This window comes from Megalobrama amblycephala, linkage group LG12 (assembly GCF_018812025.1).
Source record: "Megalobrama amblycephala isolate DHTTF-2021 linkage group LG12, ASM1881202v1, whole genome shotgun sequence".
Taxonomy (NCBI): Eukaryota; Metazoa; Chordata; class Actinopteri; order Cypriniformes; family Xenocyprididae; genus Megalobrama; species Megalobrama amblycephala.
The window spans coordinates 11,182,882-11,199,430 of NC_063055.1; the positions used below are offsets into that span (position 1 = coordinate 11,182,882).

General features: G+C 35.4%; 1 protein-coding gene and 1 long non-coding RNA gene across 2 annotated transcripts in view; one reads left to right on the top strand and one right to left on the bottom strand.

Annotated features, from left to right (window-relative positions):
* Window positions 1–4: 4 nt before the first annotated feature.
* On the bottom strand, window positions 5–2,426 carry LOC125279430. Its single transcript, XR_007187386.1, has 4 exons — window positions 2,380–2,426; window positions 322–427; window positions 135–196; window positions 5–43 (listed from the first exon to the last, which is right to left on the bottom strand). It is a non-coding gene; the product is annotated as an uncharacterized LOC125279430 (long non-coding RNA).
* Window positions 2,427–5,202: 2,776 nt separating this feature from the next.
* Window positions 5,203–16,549, top strand: part of pde4d (phosphodiesterase 4D, cAMP-specific) — a 148,136-nt gene continuing 136,789 nt past the window's right edge. The window contains exons 1-2 of the mRNA XM_048208699.1: window positions 5,203–5,355; window positions 14,787–14,880. Of these exons, the coding sequence (XP_048064656.1) occupies window positions 14,839–14,880 (42 nt within the window). The 5' untranslated portion in view covers window positions 5,203–5,355; window positions 14,787–14,838. The remainder of the gene's footprint in view (window positions 5,356–14,786; window positions 14,881–16,549) is intronic.

The following is a 16,549-nucleotide window of genomic DNA, read 5'->3' on the forward strand; positions in this document are numbered from 1 at the left end:
ACCTGTTGTATTGTATTTCTCTCATGCACCTGTTCTGTAAATTCTAATGAAAGGATAATATAAGAACATAAGAAGGGTTAACATCTTGACTACACTAAATAAAAGTGCATCAAATATGTTTTTGTATACTTAACTGTAATCCGCTTGTTAAGTCTGACGTCACTGTTTCACTGTCAAATGTAACCGCACCTTTACTCTGTTGCAATGTAAAAATCAATCAATATAAATAAAACATATTTATAAGGGACATTCAAGGTATTAATGAGTCATAAAAGTGAATATAGGTGCAGCAGCTTCATTTTCTGTCACGCTTCTTTTTACCTCTTTTCTAGTAGATGGTCCTGGCACTTGATTTTCAGGTCTAAAAGAGCAAACAAGGCGAACATTCCTGTTCAAACTTGTATTTCAGCATAATATGCCAAGATCCCTGCAAAGTACAAAATGTATTGTTAGTAATGTTATTAACGTGATGGTTGTGAAAATAACAATCATTTCCTCATCCTTCTGACATTTCAAACCGGTTTGACTTTCTGTCTGTAGAACCTAAAAGCAGAACCCCAGTCACCGTTCACTTTCATCACAAATCATTCATGAATCTGTTCTTATATACACTCGTGTCATTCAATTCAATGCAACAATTTATGTAAAAATGGTTAAGTATTCTGTTGAGCTCCAAAAATGTCCAAGAGTCCACAGCTCATGTGTTATGAGTTATAAGTCTTCTGAAGCTGTATAATAGCTTTTTGTAATAAAAAAGACTAAAATTTAACTTATGTCACGTAATGTGAATGACATTTAAGAGCTGAATAATTTCAGAGAATAACGATGGAAAAAGTCAAATCCGGCCCTTCATTTTTTCTTGTTTGAGAAGCTGTTTCACTCGGATATACATCACAATAGGGAAGAAAAGAAGAAAAAGAACTTCAGACATTTAAAGAACAGCTGTTAGTACCGTTCAAATGAAAATCACAATTAATTTAAAATGGGTGTTTTTACCTAATCCTCACCATGGATCATTGTTTTTGTGTTATTTATCTTTTTTTGAAAAGTGTATTGATTTTATCCTTATCAAGATGGACAAAAGTGTTATCAAAATTTGAACTGGCTCTGACATACTGTGAGATCAGTATCATACATTTGGACCTGTCTAATATGTTTGTGTTTGAGCTGCTTGTGTGTCCAAACATTCTAAGCAGATGGGAAATCATGACAGACATTGGTCAGGAGGACAGAGCTCAGTGCTGCGTTCACAGTATTTATAAATACAGCTAACATTTGCTATGTGCGTAAATGTAATTCCCGATAACTCAATTTCCCATCAAACATCTGTAAACAATAACAAACATACCACATAGGAACTCCAGACAGTGCCTCACAAAAATGTTGGTAATGAGTTTAATATATCGTAGCTAGATATCCCAGAGTAATTTATTATAAATATGATTTGTTTGCTTCCCTTGCCCGCTAGAAGTTGGCTAGACTCTGAGAACATAAACTACTGGCTGAGATAACTAGACTATGACAATATAGAGCTGATTATCTCCATATGCGTGACTTTTTGGGCATTAGTTTGTTTTATTATATGGCGCTCTGTAATACTTGATTCTGATTGGTCAATCATGGCATTCAGCGGTCTAAAGGTGCGTTCACGCGGCCTCGTAATTCTTGTAGTTACAAGATTCTAGCTTGTAAAAAGCGTCCACGTCCTCGTAGAGCTCGTAATTACAGCTTGTAAGCTGGGAATTTTCTGAAAGCTCATAGATGTACCACGTGGCCGCTGTACCACCTGACCGCTGTAGTAGATTGATTTAGGCTTTGATAGTGGTGCCATGGAAACGCATGGAACAGCTCCGAATAGAGAGTATGCACGTGACGTCACCGTCGACCGTTAGGACTGCGGTTACACGCTGAGTGGCAAAAGACTGAGCTGCAGCATTGGTTTTTAGCGTGAATGTCGCGAAAAACACACAAAACACATTCAAAACGGGAAAGAGCTTTGCGGCTGACTGTACAAATAGATTTGACACAAACCCTGAGGTATATATTTAAAAACTAGAGAAAGCAACAAAAAAAGAAGCAAATGGATCACTGCAAGTCACAGAAACAGCTGGACTCCAGGCAAAGAAACATGGATTTGCAGTTATCATTTTGTGTCGAATTGTTGGATTTTGAGGTAAAATCATACCTTATATATTGTATTGTTATATATTATGTTGACGACTCATCAATTAAATATTTTCCATCTTATATTATGCATAATTGGGTGTTTTTAAATAAACAACACTGTCAAAAACTATACTATAAAACTATATATGTTTTAGGGCTGGACAATATGACGATATAACATTGATATAAGTGATTAAGCAGATTTAAACCTACCGATATTGTAAAATATTCACAGCCAGATTTGCTTTATGGATTTTCCCGGCGTCAAATCAGGCACATATAAATGTCAGGAAACACGACTCCTGGCTGCATGTCATATCCATGGATTAGGTTTATTTGACAAGTTGTAAGAAACACTTTCGAGTCCAACCTTTAGGGTAATTCGTTAGTTTTACTCGCGTTTTCGCCGTTTCTCCTATTAATCCAGTTACGCAGCAGGTTCTTTTGCCACTCAGTCCAGCTGAGGGAGCGCGTTCCGGCGGGAAAATGACATCGATGCATAACCTCTATTACGTCACGTGTTGTCATTTCAAGATTCCGGTAAATACGAGGTGACGTGAATGCAGCTTTATATTTCCACTTCTAATATTAGAAGTGGAAATATTAGATGCTGAATGCCATGATTGACCAATCAGAATCAAGTAACCAATCGGCTATGAGGTGAATCACAACATTACGAGTGCGAGAATTTGAAAATTTAACAAAAAGACAAATCAAACAGAAAAGTACAAGACCGTTCTTAAAGGCACCATGAATCAATTTATTATTATTATTATTATTAGTTTTTTTTTTTTTTTTGGAATACTGCAGTACTGCTTACTATAAAGGATTTATCCGTGTGCATCATTTGTCTTTAATGAAGTTTTTCATCATGTATTTTGCTGTAACACGATTTTCAAAAAAAAAAAAAAAAAAAAATCTAATTTATATTGATTTAACATTCTCAATTTTGGATGTTATTGTTAAAAATCACTTTCATACTGTAATATATTGTCATATTGTTGCAGTGTCTTGACTTGGATAAAATGTCCTGTCCACATATTTATTTGGTGGGAAAAAAAACCTCTCAAATGGCAAATTTAAAAGCACAATATCTAAGATTTTTAGATTAAAATATCTAAAAACCACTAGAACAATGTTATATATTTTATTGACTTGTGTACTTACATTATCCTAAATGTTTCCAGGAATGTTTAAATCCAAAGAAATAAGCAATTTTAACCAGGACACGGATCGTGTCCATGCGTCGCCTATGACATCATACCAGTGTTATCCTCTATTTCTGGTTTTATTTTGTAGAAACCATGGCAACACCAAAGATGATTATGATATATTTTTATTAGACATATGAACAACTGTTTGGATACATTCATCAACAGAAAACTAATCATTGTTATATAGTTCAAAACAGCTGTCTTATTGTTAAAATCTCATTTTCTTGATTTACAGCGAGCACCATGTTTTACCATGCCTAATATCGATCTAGCTTACTGCAGTGGGCAACAAGCGTCTCATAGCAGCTGCCAAGCGAATGCACAGAGTAGCATTATAACAATTTTCAACACACATGTATATAATATGATAAAACAGCGCTGATTTACCGCACATACACATGAGCGGAAGAACAGGAAGCAGTCGTCTGAGGTATGATAAAAGCTCCACTGCTCTAGAGCCGTGTATACCATGCTTGTCTCTCATTAGCAATCGCTCCAACGGCCTTGTTCCGCTCCAACGGCTTTCAGCCACACCCTGCTTCATACTACAGTAATGTTTAATACATTAGCTCATCTATGAATATGAGTTCTGTTCATATCTTGTCGGATTCTTTTACACCGGCTGTAAAGGTGAAGACGACACCTCCCACGATTCCGTGAAATCAAAGCGTCATCAAGCTACACCTTTGTTTTAAATAAGCGACCTCTAGTGGCGAAAATTACATATTGTGCCTTTAAATTTCATTAAAAAAACGTTGTAATTTCTGTCCTCCAAATTCCAATATCTTATTTTTGCTATAGCTGCTGGATAAACAATTATTATTATTTATTTATTTTTTTTGGCTGCTCAGGACATGATTGTCTTGACTAAACAAGTTGTCACATGTGTTTTTAAATGTTATAAATTCAGTAATATTTTTCCAAACAGATTTTATATTTTTGTATATTACCTTTTTTATGTTTTTTCATGATTTGTTTTGTTTCATAATAGCTTCACTGTTTGATTTTTGCCATTGGTGCATGTTGTCACAAAAGATCAGCTTGTGTTCAGTGAGCTGTGTCTTTTTCCCCCAGGGTAAAGGTGCTGGAAATGTTCAATAGCTTGTTTTTTTTTTGTGGCTGTGACTTTAAGATATATGCTTGGTTACACTTTATTTTAAGTTGACATAGTTAGATTGTACTTACTCAAATAAGTACTGAGTAATATTAATTAACTACATGAACTTACTATAGAGTTAAGGTTAGGGTTTAGTTTACAGTTAGTTACTTGTAATTATGCATAATTTACTGTTATTACTATACTAAGTACATGTAGTAATGTGTAACTACGTCACCTTAAAATAAAGTGTTACCATATACTTATATAAAAATTGACTTCCACATTTTTCAGAAGTATGAAGTGTGACAACTAGCCCCGTTCTCCCCTGATCACCAGGGATCACTTAGAGAGCATGTGAAATGAGAACTCCAGCCACCAAATGGACTATAGAGGTAAACAGTGCGAGTAGCACAACTGATGTCTGACGCTCAAATTTCACGATTCATTTCCAAAAGGAAACTCTCAGCTGATTGCATATCCCCATGATAGACATTCACATAAACACTCCTATTTCTCTTGTGCTTGATAATTTGAGACACATCAGCATCGCGCTGTAATGCTGCAGTGGCCCTTGCTTTTTAAAACATCTCTCCAGTCTCTGCTGGCTACTGCTGGAGGAACTTTAGGGAAGGGAGGGAAGGGAGGGGGGGGATGGAGCAGAGCGCTCTGATTGGCTGAGAGGCTGGGAACTCTGATATTCTTCAGTCCTTAAACCAAAGAGCATCACAGCACGAGGCACAGTGTCACAGGAAGCAAAAAGGGATTTAGATGTTTCTTTCTGTTTCAGCTGGACTGTATCGCATTGACAACCAGGATCAATCTCTGGAGGATTGCATCTGTCCTTTCTGTTCCTTTTCTCTTTCTCCAAGGAGAAGAGTAAGTTCCTATTCACACTTTATGCGCTCCCTTTTTCTTCTATATGTACCTCCCAAAGGCATAGAAAGAATATTTCTGTACCCTACAAAAGTGTCTGCTCATGCTTTTCTCGTTGTCACCATCCATCTGGTCTAGCATGTGTCATCTTGAGCTTTAAGGCATGTGGAAAAGGATAGGCAGGTGCAAGGTGACTTTTGGGCACCTGACCTGTTCAGCTAACTCATCGCTGCACTGCATGCAAAGGTTTCTTTTAGAAGGGAGACATTTTTGGTGGCTTTTGCATCCTTAATCTATAAATAGAGCACCCCAAAGCAGCCTGCACTCAAAGTGAACCGGAATGTCTTATTGAATCATAATCATAGTAAAGAGTGAGGCATTTATGGTCCACATGCGCTTGTTTATTGGGGCTCGTATCCAACTGATGATACTGTAGCCACTCTTGTGTTTTCCTTCCACATGTCATTGTTTCCCCTAGTAAATGAAGTCATGTGTAAAATCAAGCCCTTGGCTGTGTGGGAGTGATTCTGACTTCCCCACATTAAGTGAGGATTTTTGCATACTAAAAAGCCACTGTTTTTAAAGGGTTAGTTCACCCAAAAAATGAAAATTCTGTCATTAATTACTCACCCTCATGTTGCTCCACACCCGTAAGACCTTTGTTCATCTTCGGGACACAAATTAAGATATTTTTGATCAAATCCGATAGCTCAGTGAGGCCTCCATTGCCAGATTTACGAATCTTTTGTTTCGAATCAGTGGTTCGGAGCGTGTATCAAACTGCCAAAGTCACGTGATTTCAGTAAACGAGGCTTAGTTAGGTCATAAGTGTTTCGAAATTTCAATGGCTCACCACTGGGGGGTGTGACTTTGGCAGTTTGAACCGAACCACTGATTCGAAACAAAAGATTTGTTAAGTGTTTCGAAGTGCTTCATGAAGCAGTGTTTTGAAATCGCCAATCACTAAATATTGTTGAATAAAGTCGTTTTTTTTTTTTTATGGTGCACAAAATGTATTCTTGTCGCTTTATAACATTAAGGTTGAACCACTGTAGTCACATTAACGTTTTAAAAATGTCTTAAAGGGTTAGTTCACCCAAAAATGAAAATTCTGTCATTTATTACTTCATGACGAATCATGACTCAGATCAGGTTCAAACTGCCAACTGCTGAAATCATGTGACTTTGGCGCTCCGAACAGCAGATTCAACACACTGATTCATTTGTGCTCCGATGCTTCCTGAAGCAGTGTTTTGAAATCGGCCATCACTAAATAAGTTGTTATTTAGTTTTTTTGGGGCTCCAAAAATATTCTCGTCGCTTTATAATATTAATATTGAACCACTGTACTCACATGAACCGATTTAAATATGTTTTTAGTACCTTTATGGATCTTGAGAGAGGAAGTGTCATTGCTCCCTATGCAGGCCTCACGGAGCCATCAGATTTCAACTAAAATATCTTTAACGAAAAATAAGATTAACAAAGGTCTTACGGGTGTGGAACGGCATGAGGGTAAGTAATAAATGACAGAATTTTCATTTTTTGGGTGAACTAACCCTTTAAGTAGCTTTCTGGGCATTGAAAGAGTTAATTATCTTGCTGTCAATGGAGGCCTCACAGAGCCATCGGATTTCATCAAAAATATCTTAATTTGTGTTCTGAAGATTAATGAAGGTCTTACGGGTGTGGAACGACGTGAGGGTGAGTAATTAATGACAGAATTTTCATTTTTGGGTGAACTAACCTTTTAAGTACGGAGAGATGAAGTTTTGTATCCAAAGGTTTTTTTTTTTTGAATGATTCTTAAAACATTTCACATTATATAAACCAAACAAACTATGATCCTTAACCTTCCTCTTATCCACTAAAAAAGTGTGTGTATATATATATATATATATATATATATATATATATATATATATAAAATAAGTTACAATGCTAAGTAAATTATACTAGATAACCTGGTTAAAAAGTGCATACATTATTGCCATTAGATGTTATCCTGTGTTATACTCTTGAAAAAGATTCCCAGATATGGAAAAATCCCACTGGTTTACCAGCAATTTCATACCTAATTGTCTTCATATGTAACATAAACTTGTTTTTTTGTAAAAAACAAAACAAAAAAAAACTGTTACACAGTGTACTTGAACAAGATGTCAACACTAGAATTTCATTTTCCAATCCAGAATTTTTCAACAAGGCGAAGTTTAACAATCCATCGTGCACTTTTACGATGTGCAAAAATGCTGAATCTGAAACAAGAAAACGTTCAAAAGGGCGTGCAATGACATATGATGACAAGGAGGCCAGATAATGATGTCATTGATGACACCACCCTTTCCCCTCTAAAACATCTGTGCTCCTAATCGGTTCCTTATGACATTTTAAAGCACAATATCACTGCATTTATAGCCACATTGGGTAATTAATGACCGACCTTAAAGCTTGTAAGAGGTACAGACCCCTGCTGTTCTCTAACACGTCTCCCTCACGAACTGTGAACGTAATGCTTCAAAAGCTTGTGCGTGCAGAGGTAACTGGAGACCCAAATTAAACGTCCAACTTTCAGTGGCTGTCTGAATCCATTTTTGTTGCTTTGTATATTTAAACGCATCTCTCTTGCAGTTTCCACAATGTGCAGTCTGTGCCCACATTAAGTTAGTATATTTTAAGTGTGCAGGTATGTATGGGGATCAAAGCAAGCACATGTTCATGCTGTTGTTTCATGCTAAGAAACATAAATTCATGCTTTAAAGGTCAGTCTGAACTCCTGACAGTGTGCTAAGGCTGACAGTTTGCTGTTTCTGTGTCCTGTGAATGTTATTTGAGGGCATATGTCCACACCAGAATTTACCTGGATAATCCTCATCCATTAAATCAGCCTGAGGAACATGAGAGGAAGCCAGTAAGGGACCCTCAGGCGGCAACGTGAACGAATGAACTATGACAGGCCAGATGATCTCTGTGAGTCTAGGAGGTTCTTTTTCAGAGATGTATAAAGTACTAGAGACCGAGACTTGAGTAAAAGTACAAGTGCTCTATCAAAAAAGTGACTTGAGTAGAAGTTGAAGTGCTCTTTAAGCACCACACTTAAGTAGAAGTACTAAAGTATTCAACATTTTTTGTACTTAAGTATTGCAAGTAGTTTATTTTAAAATTTACTACTCAAGTACTGAAAGTAAAAGTACAAGTATTGTGTTATGTAGTTATTAAAGAAAGTAGTCAAAAGTTTGAACATCATATTGTTTTTATTATTTCATATGATAAATCTAAAGGACAATCACAATTCCTTTGGCTGTAACTTTTTGTAAACAAACAGATTAAGTGTGATTAAGTACCACTTGAGATGCAGACAAGTTGAGATGCTTTGTTTTGTTGTCAGCACTTTGATTTCATTACCAAAAAGTTTATTTTGACTAATAGTCTAATTTTCTACCATATACAATTGAATAAAATTAACATCTATCTAAGGACAACTTGCTTTGCACTTTTTTTCTGTTTTCACCTCACTCCAGTCTAAACTAGGCTAAATTATTTTTTTAGGTAATTTTTCTACACATTGTCATATAAATAACCTGAAAATACTGTAGTTCATTAAGATTAAATCTTACTAACCACTCTTACTAAAAAAATGGGGTAAGCACACTTATATTCTCATTTCAAGAGGTGTTCTTAGTAAATGATTTGTTTGTAACACTTTATAATATGGTTTGATTTGTTAACACTACATTAGTTAATGTATTAGACTAATAACCAACATGAACTAACCATGGTCAATACATTTGTTACTGTATTTATTAATCTTTGTTAATCTTAGTTAATAAAAATACAGCTGTTCATTGTTTGTATATGTTACTTCACAGTGCACATTAACTATGTAAACAAATAGAGAGCAATTTGAGAGCAAGACAGCGCTCGTGTTGTTTTAAGACGGTGAATGCGCGCGCGCGGCCGGGGTGCTCTCTCTCTCTCTCTCTCTCTCTCTCTCTCTCTCTCTCTCTCTCTCTCTCGCTGCTCGTTCTTATATGCGCCCTGACAAGCGCAGCAGGCATTCTGTTCTACATCACTCACCGAACAAATAAGACTTTGGCAGCCGCCAAAAACATTTCAGTGCAGGAAAACTCCTGCATTAGTTATGTCAGTGTAAATCTATACTACCATTAACCTATAAAACACTACTACACTATAAAAACGGGCGTGTGATTAAGCAGCACCAAGGAGACATGCTCTACGATTTATTTTTGGCAACAGTAAGCTGTCATAAAATAAGAGAAAGTTGACATTAGTGATGGGTCAAAAATACCATTCAACGCGCTGCGTGACAGCCTTTATGATAGCCAGCTAGTTAACGTTAAGTGAACACCGCAGCATGTCGCTAGTTAGCAAAAGGGCTTAACTTACTGATGGGATGAAGGTGGTGTTTTTGGTTCGTCCATCTTTTTCGCTGATCAAAAGGCAGAACGGGAGCATGCGCAGTCTTCTTAATCGCTTGATTCGCTCAATGATGTGCCAGCTTAATCAAACCTGCCATCCACCGTTCTGGCAGTGGTAATGTGGGTTTGGAATGGAATGGTTCGTAACATTTTTATAATTGTAACGAGTAACGATGCAGCACATAAAAAAATATCGGAGTAAAAGTATTAAACTCATCGAAAATATGTACTGAAGTAAAAGTGGAAGTAGGAGAAAAAAATAATACTTTAGTAAAGTACAGATACCGCATTTTAGTACTTAAGTACAGTAGTGAAGTAGCTCTACTTCGTTACTATACATCTGTGTTCTTTTTTATGTTAAAGGTAGAGATGTAACGATACCCTCATGTCACGATTCGATACATATCATGATACTGAACTCACAATATGATATTATTGCGATACTTCAAGACATATGGTAAAAGGATAACAAAAAATTAACTGTTGATTACATTGGGGGTGGAAATGAACAGGCTTGGACTTGGTGCTGGTAACCCAATGCACAGGACAATGTTGACACCGGAATAAAAATATTCATGATTCAGATTCATTTTAGATGAATATGTTTACGCTCTGTCATTGACTAAAATAACGTAGACCACATTTTACTAGTAACATAAGACATCTGGCTTTATCAGGATCCACAGATATTCCCTTATTGCATTGTTATACATTATATTCAACATTATGTACAGTCAAACCAAAAATTATTCAGACATTTCTGATATTTTTGATATATTTTTACTAGTGGGTGCAGGACGTAGATCATTTATGTAAGTGAGGATAGCTAAATAAAGTAAACTATGACATATTATACCCAAAAATTCTTTATACAGTGGACTACCAGTAAAATTGATAAAAATTTGGAACCCAAAATTATTCACTTTGACCTGACCATGTTTTGCTTAAGTGTTATCTGACATAATTAAGATTATTTTGTTCTGACACAGTTTAACTCTCTTGTCATATTTTATTACCATTTTTTTTTTAAACTATAGTGAATGAACATTTCATTCATTAATACAGTTTAAGATGTCTGTATAAATTTTGGTTTGGCTGTATAGTAGTTTAATGTAGTACTGAAACTAAAACTCTGTAAACTTGAATTTATTCCTCACACGGTAATTTAATTTTGGGTGAACTATGCACAATACATATTGTCACTATCCACGATACAACATTGTTGTATTTTTGTATTGCGATATATTGTGACCCCTAGTTAAAGGTGATTTTTTTTGATACATTGAAAAAATATAAGTAGGATTTATTTGAAAGCTTTTTACACTAAGCAATTGCTAGTAAATTTCACACATAATTACAAAGAATCAGCAAGTAAAACACTGAATTAAAGGTGCTAAAGAGGATCTTTTCGTCGACTGAGAAACCAAAGACTGTTACTAAGTTTTTGAAATGAGCGCATGCGTAAGAACAACCCCCCTCCTTCACAGCTCATTTCAAAGGAACGCCTCCCAAAACTCGTGCACGAGTATTGGAACACGAGTGTTTACCACCGGCATTCGCTGTGTCGTGTTTTTTGGATTCATTATGTCGGACTCACCGCAGGTAACTCATAATCTGCAGTTGTTACTCCTGTCTCCTGACAAAAACATTGCATGCGGCGCTTGTGGAGTGTGGAAAGTTACTGGAGCGCGCAGCCGCACACATCTCTCACAAGGAACGTCACGGCAGTGATTGACAAGCCAGAGGGCCAATCGTTTACGCGATGATCGAGCTGATGTTTTTAAGGCCCTACCTCGTGCACAGATGATGTATATTAATATTATTCCTTTCAGTGCACCTAATAAATAGTCTTTTATCAGTTAGTAAAGACAGTTTCAAGTAATATTGCAAAAATGTATAAAACAAAACATCCTCTTTAGCACCTTTAAATGTAGATTATTAGACTACATTTTACATGAAAATACTGTCTTGTTTGTCAATATTATAGTACTGTTAAAATGTTTAAAATCCTGTACACTTGCAAAATATGTAGACTCTAGTCATTTCAGTAGCTTAATTAAAGCTGTTTTATTTTTAATGTACCAGGTCTTCTCATGGAGTCTGCCATCTTGGTCATATGTCGAGGTTAATGCTCATTATCTTTTACCCTCTTTTAATCAAATGCTTTCCCTCACTTAATAAATGAATCATGGCTGATTAATTATAAAATGGCATGTAGGTCAGCAAAAACATTTTAATAATGCAGCATCCATGCAACTAGGTGTCAGTATAAATCAATGCAAACAGTTTTTTGCACATTATAATGGTAAAAGTTTGTTGACATCATATTAACTGTGGCCTAACATGTATTACAAAAAAGAAAATGAAAGAAATGGCGCTTGCATTTGCATGTCACAGGCTAAATTTAGGTAGATTGCTGTTGGCGTATGTCAAGGCTTTTGTGTCTATTGTGAGCACCTTAAAAAGACAGCTTTTTAATCTTAAATCTTAGTATATATGGAATTAAAAAAAAGCCTTTGCTCATTTTCCATTTTAAGTTTGCATTTTAATATAATCCTTCAAACATCCTGTGCGCAGAGGTTGAAAATGCTTTTCTGCAACGGCATCAGAAGGAAACAGTGCAACCATTTTCCCCAAACTCTCTCATGACATGTTAAGAGTTCAATAACCTCAGCAGAAACGCAGATGGCAAGGCATCATGGAAATAACTGACATTTAAACATAGTAATGTCAATGCTTATATGCAAAAAAAAATATACATGACTATAATGTGGGTTTATGTGCCGCAGCTTGCTAAATGATACAAATGAAGCCCTCTGGTTTCCTGTTGATGGTTATCTTTGTATTTAATAGATTTGCAATTGCGTATATGAAATTACATGGGTTTTACCTTCGCAGTTTAAAAAAAAGTCTTTCTCATGGCGATCACAAGGAAAAGAACTTTTGATTAAAAGCATGTTGGCAATGCATGAATTAAAGTTAATTTACTTTATAGAGGATGCCATTGGTTGTAAGTGATCATATCAACTACCAGTGCTTGATGGATTTCTTTGACGAACTTTGGCCAAAAAGAATGTGGAAAAAGTTGTGCTTCCCATGGAAAATATTCCATAAACAATAATTGACATATGCCTATTTTAGCCTGTGACACTCACAAATATTTGCCTGGGGAAATAATTGTTTGAGAGAGTTTACATTTTCAGCAGTTACTGAGACATGGGGCCTCTTTCTAGAAACACTCTATTTTCCACTGTATATAGTACAATGTAAATCGAGCTGTAGTTGTTTTATGATGAAAGTTTCTAGATAAAAATCAAAGTGATCAAAATTAGCACATAGCGCAAGAACTATAGCTATTAATTAACATTATTAACAGCATAGCAATATTATGTAATGAATACATTTTATATAATATACTTTTTTGTTTATACATTGTAAATCATAATATAAATGTTTTGTTTATAGCACTTTTTAGCTGCACTTTCAGCATGCAAAACATATGGTAATGCGAGTTGATTCTGCCACAATATAACCACTAGATGGTGATAGAGACTTCAGGTTATAAACACTATTTAGGGTATATTTTCATTCCATGGACGTTCTTTCCCATCTTTAGGTTGTTACGGGAGACATTTTATGTTGCATGGCTAAGAAAAGATTGTTTTTAGCATTCTTTCAAAATTTTGTTCTCATATGTAGCATGTTTTCATTTTGCAAGTTTATCTTATCTCATTCTGTATATTTGTGCTGAGTCTGTTGACTTCAACTTCAGCTTGAACTGTGAAAACAAAAGGTTTTTTTTTCTTCTTCCTCTTTCCCTCCACTCTGTTCTGAGTGTTTGGTTTGTGGGTACAGCTGTGCTAAAGTCCCCCTTGGGTTAAAGAGTCCTTTGATTTTTATTATCCTTATTGCCTTTATGCTATATTACTATAGGCAAAGGACCTTTTGCCCTCCTGCCTTTTTATAATTTAAAGCATTTGTTCCACCAAAATTCATTTAAACTTTAAAATTATTAATTTTTGATTGACATGTATTTTGGTACCATATTTTCCATAAGGGTTTTTTTTTAGCCTATTGCACCCTTTAGCTTTAGGCCGTATTCAGTTTTGTTCTGAACTGATTAGATTTTCAGGAACACGTGGAGGAATCCAGAGAGAGAAAATAATGATTTCACTTGTGAATTATATTCTGACTGATGTCACTATATAATGCAACAAAAGCCTTGCCTACCCAAATAATAATGCATTGGCATGAATAATCACCCACCCCAATAATGGAAACATTATGTTTTAGGTTCTTGAATACCTCACGGTTAGGAATCTCAATTTTAACATTACAAAATGATGGATTTACATTCTTATATTCAAACAGAGCATACCGAGAAGAAAATATTGAAATGCTAACTTGAAGTTTTACATTTATTTGAAGCTGCTAGCATCTGTCAAAGATTCTGTTTGGTTTTTGCCTTAATTTGAAAGTGACTTTTTAAAACAAGTGACTTTGTAGAACTGGCCAACTTCAAATAGGACAGTTTGTTCTGCTTCATGAATTATTTATGAAGCACTAATTTAAGAAGTGTACACAATTCCAAGGTCATATCAAATACTTGCAATGATTATCATAAATGTAATGAGATATGCGACACAGCTCAGTGTGTGTAAGCGTACATGTAGTCTATGCTTTTGAAAGCAGTTGATTATTTCTTTTTTCATGCAAAACTGGCACTTGAACCATTGGTTCCTAGATTATCAGCTTCTCCCCAACGACCACAAACTCACTAATGAAAAGAATAGTAGGCTACATTTATTTAAATGCAATTTCTGATGCCAGAACTGCACAAGATGTTTTTGTATGTTGGTAGTTTCCTAGTCAAAATGGGATTTTGAGCCAAAATGTGGACATTTGGTCTTGTGGTGTGCTGTCACTTTATTTTAAAGTCTTTGATTTGTGTGATATCAAAAATGATCTCATCTCTTTTTATTTAATTTATTCTAGGACTTTCTACGTTTTGAGGCTGAAACCTCAACTTTTATCTGGGGGACAAACAATGCAAGAGAATGCCTGCAGCGGAGAAAATCAATTGGAGAGTGTGAGTGCACTGAAATCATTCATGCTATACACAAGCACAAACAATTAACCTCCAATTGTGTAACTTTTATCAAATGCACTGGACACTATGCAAGCATTGAGTAATTATTGGAATCAGTTAAGAGGATTATTAATCATTATTGGGCACCAATGGACAACAGCCAGCTTTGACTGGTGGTACAGGTTCAAAGAGAATGATATTCATGAAGATGTTTTCACTTGATGAAGCAACAAATGGAAATCATTGCTGTTTACACCTGTGATATAGTACAACGTCATCTGAATCCTTGGCTGCAGAAGGGTTTGAGTATGTTGTTTAAAAAAAGACATTAACTTGTAAAATGGTAGCACCCGACAGGTTATTTAACACAAACAGGTTGGTGGCAGTGATTAATGATCTGAGCTGTGAACCAGCGGCTGTCCAAGATTGAAACCCCAGAAGGAGTGAACCATGAACTGGAGTGTTGCTGAGTTATTCTACCACCTTTGTGTGCTTGTGCAGCACTTTATGAGAAATGCATATATACCGTTTAGAAGTATTTACGTTTTCCACAAAAATGTTAAGCAGCACAACTGTTTTCAACATTAAGAGTTATAAGATTTCTTTTGGAGCACCAAATCAGTATATTAGAATGATTTCTGAATTATCATGTGACACTGAAGACTGGAGTAATGCTGTAACCACAGGAATAAATTACATTTTAAAATATATTAAAATAGATTCAAATTATTTTTGTTTCACTTCAAATAATGATCAAATAAATGTAGCCTTGGTTAGCAAAAGAGTATTCATTCATTCAAAAAAAAAATAACTAAAATAAAATCTTACCAACCCCAAAATGACCATTTCTCTCTTTTTTATTGCATTTTAATAGAGGAATATAATTTGTATAAACAGAAATGTTGAAAGAAGTCAATACTTTATCACAGTACTTCTGAGTACTGATACTATTCAGTACTATTCAAAGTAAGTAAAATATTATACTTATAGGGTTAGTTCACCCAAAAATGAAAATTCTGTCATTAATTACTCACCCAATGTTGTTCCACACCCGTAAGATCTTCGTTAATCTTCAGAACACAAATTAAGATATTTTTGATGAAATCCAATGGCTCAGTGAGGCCTGCATTGCCAGCAAGACAATTAACACTTTCAGATGCCCGGAAAGCTACTAAAAACATATTTAAAACAGTTCATGTGACTACAGTGGTTCAACCTTAATGTTATAAAGCGACAAGAATACATTTTGTGCGCCAAAAAACAAAATAATGACTTTTTTATTCAACAATATCTAGTGATAGGCATCTTTAGTAGCTTTCTGGGCATCTGAAAGTGTTAATTTTCTTGCTGGCAATGGAGGCCTCACTGAGCCATCGGATTTTATCAAAAATATCCTAATTTGTGTTCCAAAGATGAATGAAGGTCTTACGGGTGTGGAACGTAATACAGAGTGAGTAATTAATGACAGAATTTTCATTTTTGGGTGAACTAACCTTTTAAATCTTAAATTTTCTGTGTATTTTCAGAACCTCAAAACTAAGTATCTTACTCCAGAATTATTCTGCTTTTTGGAAATAATCAATGAACATCTTAGAACAGAAACATTTTACAATAGCAGTCATTCTGGGCCCTCTTTGCATATCCCAATTAATCGATTCACCCTTGGAAA